This window comes from Cynocephalus volans, chromosome 4 (assembly GCF_027409185.1).
Source record: "Cynocephalus volans isolate mCynVol1 chromosome 4, mCynVol1.pri, whole genome shotgun sequence".
Lineage (NCBI taxonomy): Eukaryota > Metazoa > Chordata > Mammalia > Dermoptera > Cynocephalidae > Cynocephalus > Cynocephalus volans.
In genome coordinates this window covers 51,595,331-51,614,077 of record NC_084463.1, presented here as the reverse complement: position 1 = coordinate 51,614,077, position 18,747 = coordinate 51,595,331, and the positions used below count along the sequence as shown (strand labels likewise).

At 37.0% G+C, this 18,747-nt stretch overlaps 1 protein-coding gene across 1 annotated transcript in view; it reads right to left on the bottom strand.

Annotated features, from left to right (window-relative positions):
- Nucleotides 1-384: 384 nt before the first annotated feature.
- Nucleotides 385-18,747, bottom strand: part of LOC134375156 (zinc finger protein 420-like) — a 36,935-nt gene continuing 18,572 nt past the window's right edge. The window contains exons 3-5 of the mRNA XM_063093358.1: nt 6,947-7,073; nt 6,614-6,706; nt 385-4,963 (exon numbers count right to left, since the gene is read on the bottom strand). Coding sequence (XP_062949428.1) covers nt 2,271-4,963; nt 6,614-6,706; nt 6,947-7,073 — 2,913 coding nt within the window. The 3' untranslated portion in view covers nt 385-2,270. The remainder of the gene's footprint in view (nt 4,964-6,613; nt 6,707-6,946; nt 7,074-18,747) is intronic.

Genomic DNA, 18,747 nt, shown 5'->3' with positions numbered 1-18,747 from the left:
TTATGCTGGGTTCCGTTAAGATAAATTGTCAATGAAGAACACATTTACGCATAAATGTTGCATACATGAAGAAGCTTTTTGGTGCACAGTAGGCTGTTTAGCGACATCTGTGCCTTCTTTCCACTAGATGGAGAAGTGCTTCATAACCTTCAGTTATGACAACCAAAAATGTGTAAGCCAAAGGTCCTGAGAGACAGTATCACCAATCATATTTAAATAATGGTATATATTCAAAACGTTAAAAATAGGTTTGATACTAATGTTATTTCTATTTCAAAATTTACATTAATTACATAAAATTGATACTTTTCATTTCAAATTCTGACAAAAAACACGTTGAACGTTTTCTTGAAAGCTTTAACACATTAAAGATTAGATGGATATTTAACTTTAACTATTCAATGAGGTATCCCTGCCTGATACGATGTCCCATATTTATTGCATTGATTCCCCCCATAATTTGATTTTTCCATATACTGATTTGGTTATAAAAGGTGACAACACAGGATTCTCTTCCCATATACAAGGACTGGTAATGGCTCAGAAAGTTTGTAAAATCAATTAGCTGCAGTGGGATGGTTGTTTTGTACAAACAAAGCACACACAGAATGGCTCAACAAAGAGAATTTCTTATATAACGTATAAATGGAGGTTTGGGGATAGAGGTGGGAATATCTCTGGATTCTTCAATTCCTTCTATTTTAAGTTAGGGTGGATTTTTCCCATCTGTGGACCCCAGCTCCACCCAGGAGTCATCTTCATTCAGTCACAGGGAACATGAGAAATCAGGAAAATCTGCATGGCATTTTTTTTTTTATTGCCTGGCCTGGAAGTAATGTTCATCACTTATATCTATGTTCCACTGAACAGAGCCAAATTACATGGTCATCCACCCAATCACAGAAGGCTCAAATTGCAGGCTATGTATACAAGAGAAAAGGGTGGTTGTATTTAGAAAACACATAGCCAGTCTAATCCATGCCGAATTTCTCCACTGTGAAAATTCTCTAATTCCTGCATGATGTGACTCATTTTCTATTTTTATTTATTTTTTCGTGAGTGGCTGCTATGGGGATGATTGTAATGATGGGGCATGACTGTGTCATGAGCACAATGCTATAAGCAACAGTGCTCTAACAATAGCCAGCCTTGAGACTTTGGAGAAAAGATGTTGTCACACTCATTACAGTCCTCCTTCCATGAGTATTACACATCGCGTTAGTCAACCTACTACTTATCAAATATCTTTAAAAATACAATTATGAAATAAAGGAAACAATTCTACAAAAAAAAACAACACACTATAACAACTATTTACAGAGTACTCACATTTTCCCCAACATCTTAAGTAATGTACATGGCAGGACATGAATTGATAAGACACAAACACTGCACCATTTGAAGAAGGGACTCTAGCATCAGCAAATTTTTATATCAATAGGGAATCCTCAAAACATTCCCCAATACCTGAAAACAAGTACATTTTTACAGGTCTCCTTAATGTAGGTTATCTGATATATCTTGGGGTGTGACTTCTGGCACAATATTTTCCCATACAAATTACATCCACTGTGATTTTCCCCTGTGTGAATTCTTTTATGTCAATTAAGGGAGTTCCAATAAAAGACATCATATTTGTTCCATTCATAAGGATTTTTTTCCTGTGTGCATATCCTGATGTCTTCTAAAGTGTGACTTTTTAAGTTTTCCACATTCAGTCCATTCATAGGGCTTCTCACCTGTATGAATTCTCTGCTGCAGGCTGACGGTTGGACTTTTTCAGTTAAAGGATTTTTCCATGTTTTTTACATTCAAAGGTTTTTAGTTTTACTGTGTGAGTACTCTGATGCACCAAGATGGATGACTTCTTTTTAAAGGTTTTTCCACATTTATGACATTTCTAGGCCTTCTCACCAGTTTGAATTTTCTGATGCCACCTGAGGATTGACTTTTGGTTAAAAGCATTTCCAAATTCTTTACATTCATAATATTTTTTGTGTTTGTGAGTACACCGATATATCCTGAAGTATGACTTGTAGTTACACATTCTTGGACATCAATTACATTCATAGGGTTTCTCACCTAGGTGCATTCTCTAATGCATGCTGAAGGTTGACATTTGGTTTAAAGCTTTTCAATATTCCTTACATTCAAATGGTGTCTCACTGTGTGAATTCTGATGCCTGTTGCTTAAAACTTTTTCCACACTGCTTACATTCATATGGTTTGTCTCCTGTGTGAATTCTCTGATGTATGCTGAGGTTAGACTTTCACATAAAAGCTTTTCCACATTCTTTACATTCATATGGTTTCTCACCCTTGTGAACTCTCTGATGCAAGTTGAATGATACCTGTTGTTTAACAGCTTTTCCACATTGTTTACATTCATGTGGTTTCTCACCTGTGTGAGTTCTCTGATGCATGATGAGGTTTGACTTTTGGATAAAAGCTTTTCCACATTCTCTACATTCATATGGCTTCTCACCTGTGTGAATTCTCTGATGCATGCTGAGGTTTGACTTTCGGTTAAAAGCTTTCCCACATTCTTTACATTCATATGGTTTCTCACCTGTGTGAACTCTCTGATGCATGATGAGGTTTGACTTTTGGCTAAAAGCTTTTCTACATTCTTTACATTCATATGGTTTCTCACCTGTGTGAATTCTCTGATGCCTACTGAGTGTCGACTTTCGGTTAAAAGCTTTTCCACATTCTTTACATTCATATGGTTTCTCACCTGTGTGAGTTCCCTGATGCATGATGAGGCTTGACTTTTGGTTAAAAGCTTTTCCACATTCTTTATATTCATATGGTTTCTCACCTATGTGAACTCTCTGATGAAACCAGAAGGATGTCTTTTGGATAAAAGCTTTTCCACATTCTTTACATTCATATGGCTTCTCACCTGTGTGAATTCTCTGATGCATGCTGAGGTTTGACTTTCGCTTTAAAGCTTTCCCACATTCTTTACATTCATATGGTTTCTCACCTGTGTGAACTCTCTGATGCATGCTGAGGTGTGACTTTTGGTTAAAAGCTTTTCCACATTCTTTACATTCATATGGTTTCTCACCTGTGTGAATTATCTGATGCATGCTGAGGGTGAACTTTCGGTTAAAAGCTTTTCCACATTCTTTACATTCATATGGTTTCTCACCTGTGTGAATTATCTGATGCCTACTGAGGATCGACTTTTGGTTAAAAGCTTTTCCACATTCTTTATATTCATATGGTTTCTCACCTGTGTGAACTCTCCGATGAAACCAGAAGGATGTCTTTTGGCTAAAAGCTTTTCCACATTCTTTACATTCATATGGTTTCTCACCTGTGTGAATTCTCTGATGCATGCTGAGCTGTGACTTTCGGTTAAAAGCTTTTCCACATTCTTTACATTCATACGGTTTCTCATGTGTGTGAATTCTCTGATGCACGGTGAGGGTGGACTTTTGGTTAAAAGCTTTTCCACATTCTTTACATTCATATGTTTTCTCACCTGTGTGAGTTCTCTCATGCCTGCTGAGATGTGACTTTTGGTTTAAAACTTTTCCACCATTTTTACATTTATAATGTTTTTTTCCCATTTGAGTACTCCAATGCATCTTGAAGTATGACTTGTTAAAGGTTTTTTGACATCCATTACATTTGTAGGGCTTCTCAGCTGGGTGAGTTCTTTCATGCATGCTGAAGGCTGACTTTTTGTTATAAGCTTTTCCACATTCCTTACATTCATATGGTATCTGGTCTTTGTGAATTCTCTCATGCCTTTGGAGAGCTGACTTTTGGCTAAAAGCTTCCCTACATTCTTTACATTCATTTGAAGACTCCCCTGTGTGAATTCTCTGAGTTGTCTTCAGATTTGACTTTTGGTTACATTTTCCACATTCCTTATAAATTCTTTCATGCTTGCTGAAGTCTGAATTCTGGTAGAAGGTTTTTCCACATCTGTTACAATCAAACGGTTTCTCAGCAATGTGAATTCTCTCATGTTTTTTGAGTTTTGACTTACTGTAGAAAATTTGACTTTCTTCAGGCTCATATGGATTCTCACTTATGTGAATTCTCTGAAACACAGTAAGGGCAGAATTATGGTAGAAAAATTTTCTACATTCATTACATTCATATGATTTTTCACTTGTGTGAATTCTCTGATGACAGCTGAGAAATGAATTTTCATCAAAGTCATTGCCACACTTAATAAATCCATAGGACATTTCCTCTGTGTGAATTCTGCGATGCACAGTAAGGTCTGACTGCTGATAGAAAAATTCCTCCTGTTCATTACAAGGATAAAGCTTCTTCCCTGTAGATGTTCTTTGATATGAAGTAGCATGTGATGTCGTAATAAAAGATTTCTGACCTTTGCCATATTTATCATGTTTCTCTCCTGTGTGTGTAATCTGATGTTGAGAAAGTTTAATCTCTTTATAGAACATTTTCCCACATATATCACATTGAAAAATATTCTTTCCTACCTGAGTTATCTCTTGGGCAATGGCAGCTGGCTTATCACAGGCTTTTCCATATTCATTATATTTACAGGTGGTCCCGCCCATATGCATATTCTCATATGTACGTATCATTGGCACTGTGTTGGAGAATTTCCCTTTTCCACTAAATTGAAAATGTTGCCCAGTCTGAAACCTGGAATGCTGACTTAGATTCTCATCATGTCTCTGTGACTTCCCAATTATATTATGCTTATCAGATTTCTCTCCAGCACGCATGGCATCAGTCTCTGTAAGAAGTGTACTCTGACATACATTAAACTCCTCATGGCCCACTCCTGAATAATTTCTATTACATATAACCAGATTTAAAATATGCTTTGAATTCAAATTAAATGATTTTCCTAAATCAACTCTCTCCTCAGTTGATCGGTTCCCATTGAGGATTACACCTTGCCACAAGTATCTACCATGACTTTCTTGGCTGCTTTTAATTAGGTCATTAACTACCTGGAAATCTGAAATGACAAAAAGAAAAAAAAAACCCATATCAATATTTCATTGCATACTTTTGTAAAGGTAGAGAAGCTTCTCACAATCCTAGTAATAAACAATTTTGTACAAGTCAATAATGGGTATTGGTTTCATGAGTATATAGGGTTTTTTCCGACTGACAATGTTATGTTGTATTTATTTTCAAAAATTGCATCATGTTTTTCTTTGCTTCTTTATTCACTTTTTTCTTTTTTAAATCAAGAAAAAATATTTGATAATTTTTACCATCTTCCTAATTGTAGTTTGGAAATACTTGGTTATCATCATCCATTTGTTTACACTTCTTAGAATGTTTTATTTTTGTAACAATAGTGGTTTTCTCCTGCTGCTCTTTTCTCATTACTTTGTTTTGAATATGGCTACATTTTCCTTCATTGGCTAGTTTCAGATGCAGGAGCAAGCCAATTTTTCATTACATGTTGAGGAGAATGACTTAGGTTAAGAATTTTGCATTCACATTATCATACTTTTTACTCTTCCATAGGAAAGGGCTACAGGTATATGTGGAAGTTTTTCAAATAAGAAAATCTACTTTTCTCCACTCTAAGCATAGCCACCCACAAATTACTCATTAAACCTGACTTCCTGTGCTTCTCAGAACCATTACTGTACAGGAAACCTCAGTCCACCCATTGAGACTCAATTTTCCTGCTGGTCTAAACTATTTGTTTCTGCAACCAAGGATATGCCCACCTCCTTTGAAAAAGCTTTTTTTTTTTACTCCTAAAATCCACTTGTATTGTCTTCAGAATTCTGAAATAAGCACTTCCACTTGATAATTGCTCATAAAAGCTTTAGTATTATGCACTAGAGTTTTGAATGATGTACTCTCATAAAAAATGGAGTCTCCTGTACACCTCTCAATTTCTTTGTTGTTTTAAAATGATTTATACAAAAAGAAGAGGACAATACTAACTTCAAATTCCACTTCAAAACAGCAATCTTAGCTTCTCAACTTGAAACCCATGGTTCACCTGGCCCTGGCAGCCAGAGTCCCCTGGTTCCTCTCTAAAATACAGAATTATCATTTTCCATGCCCCTATGCTAGGTCCTCCTCAGCTACAGAATTTCTAATATGGTGGTATACAGGGCTCACAGGTGAACCTTTTTTCCCTAAGTGATACCCTGCACTACTTTGGGATTCTGCCAAGAATCCACACCAGAAACAAGAGCCTCACCACATGCAGCCCCTTGACCTCGGAATGCCCAAGGTCCAGAGCAGAACTGAAAAAGACACTTTGTTTCTTTATAAATTACCAAGTGTCAGATAGTCGTTTTTAAGCAACACAAAAGGATAGAGTCTGAAAAACCGTACCCATGAGAGTGAGGACACAAAGGCAACTGACAATATTGAAAAAGTGACCACCAAAAATAAGTGTCAAGTCAGAGAAATGTAGGGGTTATAATTTAAGAAAATATATTTTTAAAATAGCACAGTAAAATATGGAGATATGTATGCATGAGTCCATCTAAAAGATTACATATGTATTTGATGCATGATGAGCCAGTCTCCACTCAGGAATCTGGGGGAAAATTGCTAGAAACAGCTGAACACAGCCAGGATCTGCTGGGTTTTACTTTTCCTGGCCTCTGCCCAGGATGTGTTTACTAACCTGGGAGGCTCTGGTTTGGGTGTTCTTCTATCAACCGTGGCTCTGCTCCTTTCTCCAACCTGAGGATCACTTCAGGTTCACTAATGCAGTACCCTGTTAAGAGGAAGTAACACAGGACTTTTATAAAACTGCAAAGTGAGATCCTTAGAAGAATGACAAGAGCTCAGCTACAGAAAGTATGCAATAAAGAGGCCAATTGAGTCTTTTCTGAGATAAGGATGACATGTTTTTCATGAAATATACTCTTACCAAATAGTGTAAAACCCTATAAATTGTTCCTATATTAATTTTAAAAACTGTGCCTCCTGAATGTTACTGAAGAGTTTCACTCACCCAAAGACACCAGGCTGCTGTAGGTCTCCAGCATCACATCCTTGTACAAAGTCCTCTGAGCATCATTCAAGTCCTGCCACTCCTCCCAGGTGAAGTCCACAGCCACATCCTCAAATGACACCAATTCCTGTAATGGCACATTGATCTCAATTCAAGCCACCAGCCCTGGGTCACAAAACAGGAATCTCAAAGTTCACACCTCTTTGTGTGTGTGTATGTGTGTGTGTATGTGTGTGTGTGTGTGTCTTATGTATTAAACAAGATGCTTCTTTTTGGTACTCAATATGGTGGAGAAAAACAACAACAAGAGGAATATCCTGTTACCGTAATAATATAATAATTACTAAATATATGATTCCAAATCTTACCTTATAACTAAGGACCATCCCTGTGGCTAGTGACAAAAGTATGAATAGAATGCTTTTCCAAGGAGTTTATAATCAGGTATGAAGACATAAGTGTAAATATATAACTGAACCAGTGTGTAAGATAAACACAGAAATGTATTTTGAAATTCACTGAAATGACAAAGACATTAAGCTCTTCCATGTGAACCACATGTTTTCCTTAATATAAGACAACAGCAAAACTGCCATCACAAGACCAAAGGAAGACACCCCATGTTAGTGGAACTACACACAGCACCATGTCTAGGTGAATGCTTGTAAGCTGTGATAACAAATACACACACTATTTTAAAAACTCATTATGAAATGATTCTGCATTTACATATTTGTCTATTTCAAACAGTAAAGCATATGCAACTGTTTTTTAATTACTTATAAACTGAAGGCACACACAAGTGCTTTCCAAAATTTCCTTCCTACATATCAAAAAATTGCTTGTGTCTGCATGAGACTGAACACTGCCACTTTTTAAACCACAGGGTGCAAATAATGTAACTGATTTGTATTTCCAAAATCACATAACTAGATTTACAATATAATAGCTATCCACTAGAAAGAGAATGGAAAGAACCTTAGAGTCAGATGGGAAGAAAACAGGATGATGGAAGACTAGCTACATTAGAACACAGAGCAGGTCTGGTCAGTTAGCTCACTATGGAGAGTGTGGTTCTGGTAACACTCAGGTCACAGGTTCAGATTCCAGCACTGGCCACCCAATAGGAAAACAAAAAAAAAGAACAAAAAGAACACAGAGCAGTATGCATCCAGAAGAGGGATGTAATACTACAAAAAAGAAAAAGAAAGAGAAATAAAATGCAGGAAGACACTGTGGTATTAAATTCCTGTGCAGAAAATGAAAAAGTGTTTTACTCTCAGGCTCTCTACATAATCATAGTTAGTTCGGTAGTGGCACCCAAAAGTGTAAATTGAAGAATGGCAGAAAAATATGATGGGCAGAAATAAAGGAGACTTGAACATATTATACTTAAAATATCTGTGGGTATGTCCAAATTGCAGTCAGATACATGATTCCAGAGTTGAAGTGAGAGAGACCTAAGCTGAAGATAAAGATTTGAAAATTTGTTAGTCCATTTCCAGTACTTATAACAACATACCTGGAACTCGGTGATTTGTAAGAAAATGAAATTTACTGTTTGCAGACTCAAGAGCTGGAAAGCCCAAGGTGCAGGGAACACAGCTGGGGAAGGCTGTGGTGGAGATAACAGTGACCCAGTGGTCTCATATGGCAGAAAACGGCAGAGGGGAGACAGGCTAAGCTCTCACATGCTCTTCTTTTAAAACCCTCAGAAGCACACTTCTGCCCCCCATTATTAACTTGTTCCTCATGGCATGATCTTACAATCTAATCACATCTTGAAGGCCCCAGCTTTCAATGACCATAATTGGATTTCCCACTATCTTAACACTGTCAAGCTGGGGGTCAGGTTTCGGGCGCACATTCAGTACAAGGAAAGTATGAAAATTTTAATGTTACTTGAAGACATCAGAATCAGTGAACAAACCTAAGAGAGTCCAAATAAAAAGAAAACAAATCAAAACCAAAAAAGAACAAGGACAGAGTCTGCAGAAGCACTTTATTGTTAATCATAAGATAGAGGAAATGAAAGACTGTAAAGAACAAAAAGAAATCTTCTAAATTTATTACACCATTAAAGGAAAGCTCTGTATTAAGAAGTCTAACAATAATATAATTCATCTTATATTTACTTTTATTATTGTTATTTTTTTGCATTTGGTCCATTTTCAAATCCAACATATTCACTGTCCTATCAATGAAATTCCTTTAAATAATTACACAGACATTATAAAGATACATGGTGGGTGGGCAACTGACCTGTATAGGGATCAAACTATGGTCCTTGATATGACTGGCACCATACTCTCATGAACTTCACAGACTGAACACAGCTGAGGAAAAAAAATCTCTTGGCTTGAGGATACATCAAAAAATTAAGAACTGAAAAGCATACACACAAAAGAAAAAGACAAAAAAGAACAGAACATAATATATGAGGACAGAACATAATCTCTGAGGACTGGTGGACAATGACAAGAGTTGTAACAAAGAGTAATGAAAAAAAAACAGCAGAAAACAGATGGAGGGGAAAAACATAGAAGAAACACTTAAAACAATAATGTCTAAGGACTTCCATAATTTAACATCAAGCACAAAATCAAACATCAAGGGAGTTAAACACAGAGCCAGATAAATGCCAAAAATCTACATTTTCATATGTAGTTCTCAAACTTCAGAAAATGAAAAATAGAGAAAAAATCTGACTGAAGCCAGAGGGAGGAAAAAACATCTTGCTTAAAAAGCAGCAAGATAAGAATTACTCCCAGCATCTCCTGAGAATCCACAGAAGGAGAGAATACTGAAATATTCAAACTGTTGATTAAAGCAACCTACAACCCAGATTTCTGTACACTATGAAATTACGCTATAGAAAAGAAGAAATACTTTCTCAGGCAAAAGAAATTGAGAGAATTTGTTGCCAATACACCTGTGCTGGAAGCAAAGTGAAAAAAAAAAAAATTCTTACAGAGAAGAAAAAAGACATGCGTTAGAATCTGCATATCCATAATGGGAATTAAAGAAATAAGTGAAGGTACAATAAAAAGCATTTTAAGTTTTATTATTGCAACATAGTTGATTGTACATATCTTTGGGGTACAGCATTGAATATCAATACCTGTGTGCTATATGTGACATTAAAATCAGGATAATTAGTTGAGGACTTCTGGTCAAGATGGCAGAGTAGACGGTCACCAGTGTCACTCCCACAAATCAACAAATTTACAGCTATAAAAATGTAACAGCCAAGCTGGTGCTGCTGGAGCTCAGGTGAAGAGAAGGAGAGACCTATGGAACTCATGAAGACTGGAGAAACCATGAAGAGAGAAAGAAAAAACTGCTCTCAGTGTTCTGGGCCATGGCTGCTTTAATATTGGAGTTCATGGAGCAGGAGCTGGCAGAAGCCGCAGCTGTGCCCTTTAGATGGAATTACTTGGAGGTGGAAGGGGAGAAGAGAACTTTTGTGGCCCCCAGGACAGCAAGATCACTAACAGGGTTCCCATGGACCCACACAGGACTGAGGAGCCAGAACAGCTGAAAAAGGGGAGCCACTCACACTGGTGAGTCACCACAAGGGTCTGGTGCAGGGCCCGTCCCAGGGGAAGTGTTTGGAGCATGGGTGGTTGGGGAGATGGGCCCACTGGGAGAACACTGGGACACAGCAAGGACAGCCAATCTGCCCCACAATGAGCACAGGACCACTCAAAGGAGACTGGTCAGGAATGCAGAATTGCATGGGGTGCAGTTCAATGAACTCAGGCCCAGATCAGAGTTTTTACACGACCCAGGTGCACTGTCTGGAGAGCTGGAAGCACCTGTAAGGTCAACCATTAAAGCCTGAGCTGCACAAAAATTCTTCCCTAGGAAACAGCAGCAAAGCAGCAATTTACCTCAATCACACAGCTAAAGTCCTGATTCCCACAGGAACTTTCCCCAGGTTAGAAGCAAGCAAAGGACAAAAACTTAGTTCTGGGCCAGGCACACCACGAATGCCTTGGGGTCCACCATAGGACATGAGGCATGGAGCAAGGGGCCAGTAACCCCACCCACAACCACACACCACCAGCACCTCACAGCCCCACCTAAGAACCCAAGGATTGGAGCCAAGGACTGGATCCCACTCCAATATACAGGCATGCCAACAATGCCTAGGGTTCTGCCTTGGTACCCGGGGTTAGCAGCCAGGGACCGCACCCCCTTCCCTTCCCACAACCAGACACACTCAGTGCCTAGGGGTCTGCCTGAGGACCTAAGGCATAGAGACCAGACCCCCTCCAACAATCAGGCATGCTGGGAAGTGCATCAGGGCCAGCCCAGGGGCCTAAGGCATGGATAAGGGGACCAAACCTCCCTCCCCCAACCAGGCACCCTATGCGAGCACTCTGGGGCCCACCCAGGTTATGGAACGTCTCCACAAGCAGGCACCCCATGCCAGTGCCTCAGGGCCTTCCTTGGGACCTGAGGCATGGAGAAGGGGACTGGACCCCCCTCCCACAACCAGGCAACCTGTGCCAGCACCTCAGGGCCCACTCAGGGACCCAGGGTATGAAGAAAGGGACCAGACAGTCTCCAACCAGGCACACTGCCAGCAGCATGGAGCAGGCCAAAAACATCTCTTCCATGTGGGTGGCCCACCACAGCCACCATAATAACCATGGCTGCCATGAAGGTGGCTAGATGCCACAACCACCACACAGATGGTCTGCCAGCCACTGGAGAGAGTTGACACAAGGAAAGTCACCAGCAGATATAATGAAAGGAGGAGGATGTCTGTCTCTACAGAGCCCATTTCATAGTGACGGAAGAGACATCTGCTCTACGATAGTATTTGGGGACCTGATTGTGCCTCTCAGCATTGGACAGATCATTTGGGCAGCAAATCAACAGAGTAACCATTATTGTTCCAGAGGGAGAGAAGAAATCTAGGCTGAATAGAGAGGGGAGGGGGGAAAAATGGATGGGGATAGACTGGACAAGAGGCATAAAGAATAACTGCAATTTGTAACACTATATATGCTAGTAATATTGATTTGGTCAACATATCTCAAATGTTGAGCCTCCAAAATTTTTTAATTTAAATAAATAAACAAAAAGGGTGATTACTATATTCTTCATTACACAAAGTAATCGATTTTGGGGTCCCTTTACTCCCTTCCCACATACATCTTGCTGTTTTCTACCTCTGGTAACTACACTTCTGTTTTCTCTCAAAGTTCAATACATTATTGTGATTCTGGTGTATTTCTTTTGATGCTTTATTGTTTACTTATGTATTTATTTATTTTATTAACTCCCACATATATTTGAAGACATGCAATATTTCTCTTTCTGTGCCTGTCTTATTTTACTAAACATACGTTTTTCTAAGTTCTTCCATGCTGCTGTGAATGGAAATGTTTCATTCTTTTTATGGCAGAGTAATATTCCATTATATAAATATACCACAATTTCCTTATCAAATCATCCAATGATGAAAATTTAGGTTGGTTCCAACTCTTGCCTACTGCAAATGGAGCTGCAATAAACATGGGAGTACAGGTTTCCCTCCTACATGATTATTTCCATACCTTCAAATATATACTCCACAGTGCAATTGCTGAGTCATTTGGCAGTTCTACCTGTAGTTGCTTGAGGAACATCCATACCATTTTCCATAATGGCTGCACCAATTTACAGTCTCATCAACAGTATAGGAGGGTTCCTCATTCTCCACCTTCTCATCAGCATTTGTTATTCTCTGCTTTTTTGATAATAGCCTTTCTAACTGGAGTGAGATGATATCTGGGTATGGTTTTGATTTGCACTTCCCAGATGCTGAGTGATGTTGAGTATCTTCATGTGTCTACTGGACATCTGTATATCTTCCTTTGGGAAATGCTTATTCAGCTCCTTTGCACATTTTTAAAGTCAGACTGTTATTTTACTGTTAAATTGTTCCAGTTACTTGTATACTCTGGGAATCAATCTTTTGTCAGGTGCATAGTTTGCAAATATTTTCTCCCAATCTGTAGGTTGTTCTTTTGCCTACACAGAAGCTTTCTAATTTGATATAATACAATTTCTTTATTTTTTTCTTTGGTTGCCTATGCTGTGGGGATCATATTCAAACAGTCTTTGCCAAGTCCTACTTCCTGAAGTATTTCCCCTATGTTTGCTTTTAGGAGTTTTATAATTTCAGCCCTTATTTTTAAGTTTTCAATCCATTTCTTCCAATCCACGAGCATGGGATATCTTTCCCCTTTTTTTTCTTCCTTGATTTTTTTCAACATTGATTTGTAGATCCCAATGTAGAGATCTTTCACATTCCTCATTAACTGTGACCACTGTAAATCGAATACAGCTTTCTTGATTTCTTTTTCTGTGGGTTCAAAAACATTACTGATCTTTGCATGTTGATGTTGTATCCTGAAACTTTACTGAAACTGTTTACTGAATCTAAGAGGTTTTTATGTAGACTATTTAGGCTTCACTATACATAGGATCATGATACCTGCAAACAGACTATTTGACTTTCTCTTTTCCATTCTGGATGCACTTTTCCTCTTTCTCTGGACTGATTATAGTGGCTAGTATTTCCTATACCACATTAAATAAGAGTTGAGGGTAGATATCCTTGTTTTCTTCCCATTCTTAAGGGAAAAGCTTCCAACTTTTCCCCATTCAGGATAAAACTGACATTAAGTTTGTCATATATGGTTTTTATTGTGTTGAGATAATTTCTATACCTAATTTGCTGACAGTCTTTACCATGAAGTGATGTTGAATTTTTTCAAGTGCTTCTTCAGTGTCTGTGGTGATAACCATATGCGTTTTGTCCTTGATTTTGTTGATGTTGGGTAACACATTCATTGACTTGCATATCTTGAACCATTCTGGTGTCTCTGGGATGAATCCTCCTTGATCACAATGTCTATTTTTTTGGATGTTCTGCTGAATTCTATTTACTAATATTTTATCGAGGATTTTTGTGTCTATATTCATCAAATATAGTGGCGTATAGTTCATTTTTTGTGTGCGTGTGGCATCTTTGTCTGCTTTTGGATCGGAATGCTGTCTCCCTCATAGAGTTTCAGAGAATAACCTCTGTTTCAATTTTTTGGAAGTGTTTCAAAAGAATTTATATTAATTACTCCTTAAAGGTTTGTTACAATCCGTCAGTAAAGCCATCTGGCCCTTGGCTTTTCTTTGTTAGGAGATTGCGGATTACTGCTTCAATCTTGTTGCTTGTTATCGCTTTGTTCAGGTTTTCTATATCTTCTTCATTCAGCCTTGGTAGTTTTTGTGTGTCCAGAAATTTGCCCATTTCCTCCAGGTTTTCAAATTTATTGGTGTATAGTTGTTTATAACAGTCACCAATGATTCTTTGGGTTTCTGTGGTATAGGTAGTGATGTCTTCTTTTTCATTTCTGATGTTTGTTATTTGTGTCTTATCTCTTCTTTCTTTAATTAGCCTACTTAAAATTGTGTCTATTTTGATTATCTTCTCAAAAAAACAAATTTTTGTTTCAGTGATCATTTGTATCATTTTGGGGGGTTTCTATTTCATTTAGTCCTGCACTGATCTTATTTCTTGCCATCTATTAGTTTTGGAATTGATCGTTCTATGGTTTTTTGAGGTATTTTGCTGTTTATTTTCAGTCCTTCTACTCTTCCCATTTAAGTATTTATTAAGGTAAATTTCCTTCTTATTATTGATTTTGCAGTATTGCCTATGTTTTGGTGTGATGTCTTTATTTTCATTAGTTTCAAGAAATTTTTTGATTTCTTGTTCAACTTCTTCTTGGACCCATAGGTCATACAGGAAAATGTTGTTTAATTTCCATGTGTTTGTAAGCTTTTCAGAGTTTTGTTTGTTATTGCTTTCTATTTTTAATCCATTGTCATCTGAAAATATATATGAAATAACTTCATATGTTTTGGGACTTGAGTTGTGACCTAACATATGGTCTATCCTGGAGAATGTTCCATATACTGATGAGAAAATATATATATTCTGTGGTTGCTGGATGAAATCTTTTTTAGATATCTGCCAAGTCCAATTCCTCTAAAGTGCAGTTTAAATCTTGTGTTTCTGTTGGTTTTTCACCTAGATGATCTGTCCAATGTTCAGAGAGGGGTGTTCAGTTCCCCAACTATTATGCTATTAGAATCTCTCTCTTTAAGTCTAATAGTGTTTGCTTGATATATTTGTTAACTCTAAAGTTGGGTGCATATATATTCAGTATTGTTAGGTCTTCTTTCTCAATATATACTTTTTCATTATATAGTAACCTTCTATATCTCTTTTTATGGTTTCTGGTTTAAAATCTAGTTTATCCAACATAAGAATAGCTACTCTTCCTTGTTTTTGGTTTCCACTCATATGACATTTCTTTTTCTCTCTGTTTACTCTTAGTATGTGTGTGCCTTTACAGGGGAGGTGAGACAGCATATAGTTTGCTCTATCCTTTTAATCTAATCACTCCATGTCTTCTGAGTGGGGTATTTAATCCATGTACATTAAGAGTTATTATTAAACTATGTTGACTTACTCCTGACATTTTATTGATTTTTGCTTGGATGCTTTAAATACATTTTTTCCTTTACTTCCATTTCATAGTTTGTCTTCCATGTTTGTTGCTTTTTTGAGGTGATTTTAGAAGTTTCTTTCTCTTTAACGTTTGCATTTTTCTTCTATTAATGGGTTTTGTTCTTTCTCATGTATCCATCATAAAGATTTTTGTTGTTCAGATACTGGATGCAGTACTCCCTTGAAGAAATCTTGTTGGGCTGGTTGTGTGGTGGTGAGTTCCCACAGCATTTGTTTTTGTGGGAAATGTATTCTTTCTCCCTTGTTTCTAAAGAATTGACTTCCTGGGTATAGTACTCCTTGCTGGCAATTTTTGCCTTTCAGTATTTTGAATATATCATTACATTCTCTTCTGGCCTTTAGGGTTTCTGATGAAAAGTCTGTTGTCACTCTGATGGGGGCTCCCTAACAGGTGACTGGACACTTTTGTTGCTTTTAAGATTCTTTGTCTTTGACCTTTGCCAATCTGACTATGATGTCTTGGAGAGGATGTTTTTGGATTGAATGAGTTTGGGGATCTTTGAGCCTCCTTGATCTGAACATGCCTATCTCTCCCTATACCTGGGAATTTTTCTGCTTTTATCTCATTGAATATGTTTTCAATTCCTTTTCATTTTTCTTCCCTTTTGAAACACCCATGATTCAGGTATTTGTGTATGTCAGGGTGCCTGCTTGTTGTCTTAGACTTTCTTCTTTTTCATAAAATTCTTTCTTTTTTTTTTTTTTGGTCTACTTTGGTTATTTCAAAAGGCTGTCTTTGACATCACAAATTCTTTCTTCTGCTCATTCTAGCCTGCTGTTAATGCCCTCAGTTCTGTTTCTTATTTCATTAAATAACACTTCCAGTTCCATGAGATCCGCTACATTCTTTTTTAAGCCCAATAGTATCTTTGTACATTTCCTCCTTCAGGTCCTGGATACTTTTTCTCATTTTGTTGTATCATCTGATTCTTCTTGTATCTTACTGAGTTTCTTAGGGATTCTTGAAATTCCTTTTCAGTCAATTGAAGGACTTCTTCAATTGACTATACAGTCTGGTACTTGAAAATCATTATATTCCTTTGCTGGTGTCATCAGTTTTATTTTTCATATTTCTAGCACCTCTATGTTGGTCTCTAGTCATCTTGTACAGCACTTGCTTTTTCTAGTACTCTGAAGTGGGCTTTGAGAAGAGGGAGTTGCTTTTCTAGATGAGTTTTATATTGACCATTGAATGGGGAGTTTTAAAACTGGCTTCTGGTAGCCACAGTAGTGTAGCCTCCATGTCGGTACTCTGGTGAAAGTCAGTATTGGAACTGTATTTGTATGGGCTTTAAAAAAAAATATATCAAGAAAAAATTTTTAAATATTTTTAATAAACAAAAGTGAAAATGCAACTTACTAAAATTTGTGGGATGCAGAAATAGCAATACTTTCAAAATTTTACAGTATCGAATGCACATATTTAGAAAAGGAAACATCTAAAACCAATATTTAAAGTTTTATCTTCAGAAAATAAAAGAAAATAAAGCAAATAAATTAAAAACAAGCAGAAAAAATTAGAGTAGAAAGAAAATTGAAAAAGGAAATCAAGAGAAAATTATCAACAAAAACGTTGATTCATCAAAAAGATCAATAAAATTGATAAGCCTAAAAGATAGTGAAACAGGACAAAAATTACTAATATCAGAAATGAAAGAGAGGACATCACTAGAGCCTGCAGACATTAAAAATACAAATACCATGAACAATGCTGGGCAAAAATTTGATAACCCAGATGAAATGGACCAATTCCTTGAAAGACAAAACTCACACATAGTAAAGTGCAGTATTACAATATGATTATATCTATTATGAAAATTGAGTAAACTGTAAATAACAATCCTCAAAACAAAGCACCTGAGCAAGATGTGTTATTTGGGCTTTCAAACAAACATTTAAAAGGAAGAAATTATACCAACTCCCTACCATCTACTTCAGAGAATAAAAGATGAGATACATCACAACTCATTTACAAGGAAAGCATTACCTCAATTCCAAAACCAGACAAAGATAATACAAGAATGGAAAACAACAAGCCATCATCTCACATGCAAATATATTCAAAAAAAGTATACACAAACCTAACGGAACAATGTTTAAAAAGAACTATGCAGCACAACCAAGTGGCATTTATCCCAAGTAAGCAAGGATTGTTCAATACTTGAACATCAATTAATTCAACCCTTCACATCAAAATACTGAAAAGAAATTAGATGGTCCTATCAATAAATTCAGAAAAAGCCTTTGACAAAATACAGCACCCATTCATCATAAACTCTCAGTAAACTAGAAATAGAGAGGAGCATCACAACTTGATAAAGATTATCTACAGGAAACTGTAGTTAACGTTATTGTTCATGGTGAAAAACTCAAAAGTTTTTCCAGAAAATCAGGAACAAGGGAAGAATGTGCTCTCTCACCACCACTATAAACATTACACTAAAAGTACTTCACACTGCAATAACAGAAGACAATGAAACAAAATTACAGACTGGGAAAAATAAATCAATAAATGGGTCTTTGGTTGCAGGTAATATGACTATCTGTGTAAAACATTCTAGTAAATAAATGGAAAAACTCCTGGAAAGAATAATGGAGCAAGATTGCAGCATACAAGGTTAATAAAAATTTAATCACATTTCAACACATCAGCAATGACCAAGTAGAATCTTAAAAAATAATTGAAATACTATTTGCTAGAACCTCAAAAACTAAAATAGCTGCAAATCATCTATATCATAAGAAATAAACACCAAGAATAAAGAAAATAAAGAAAAAAACCTTTCACACCCTATACAACAACAAAACAAATAACCTGTGTATAAAACAAGCAAAAGAGGAGGTTGGCTGGTTAGCTCTGTAGAGGATTCTTAAATGTACTTCACAGGGCCTGGTTTTCCAAAGCCTTGCAGTTTCAAATACTGATCTTGCGGAGGACTGGAAATTTTCCTCAGGCTATAAAGTCTCTGCTGTAAGATAAAAGATTTGTAACAGCAAGGTTGCTGGCTCAAAAACAGCCTATTTACTGATTGTTATGCAAAGATACTGAGAAAGTTCTGTAAGAAGGAATGTTTGCTAAGCTCAACCTTTTGTTAATGGATCACTTAATCTTCTAATGGAATGTCATCTGACTTGTTTCACTAAAAGTTGCCAGCCTATATTATTAAACTATAACCCCACCTATGTTCTCTACCTCTAACTTCCTGGT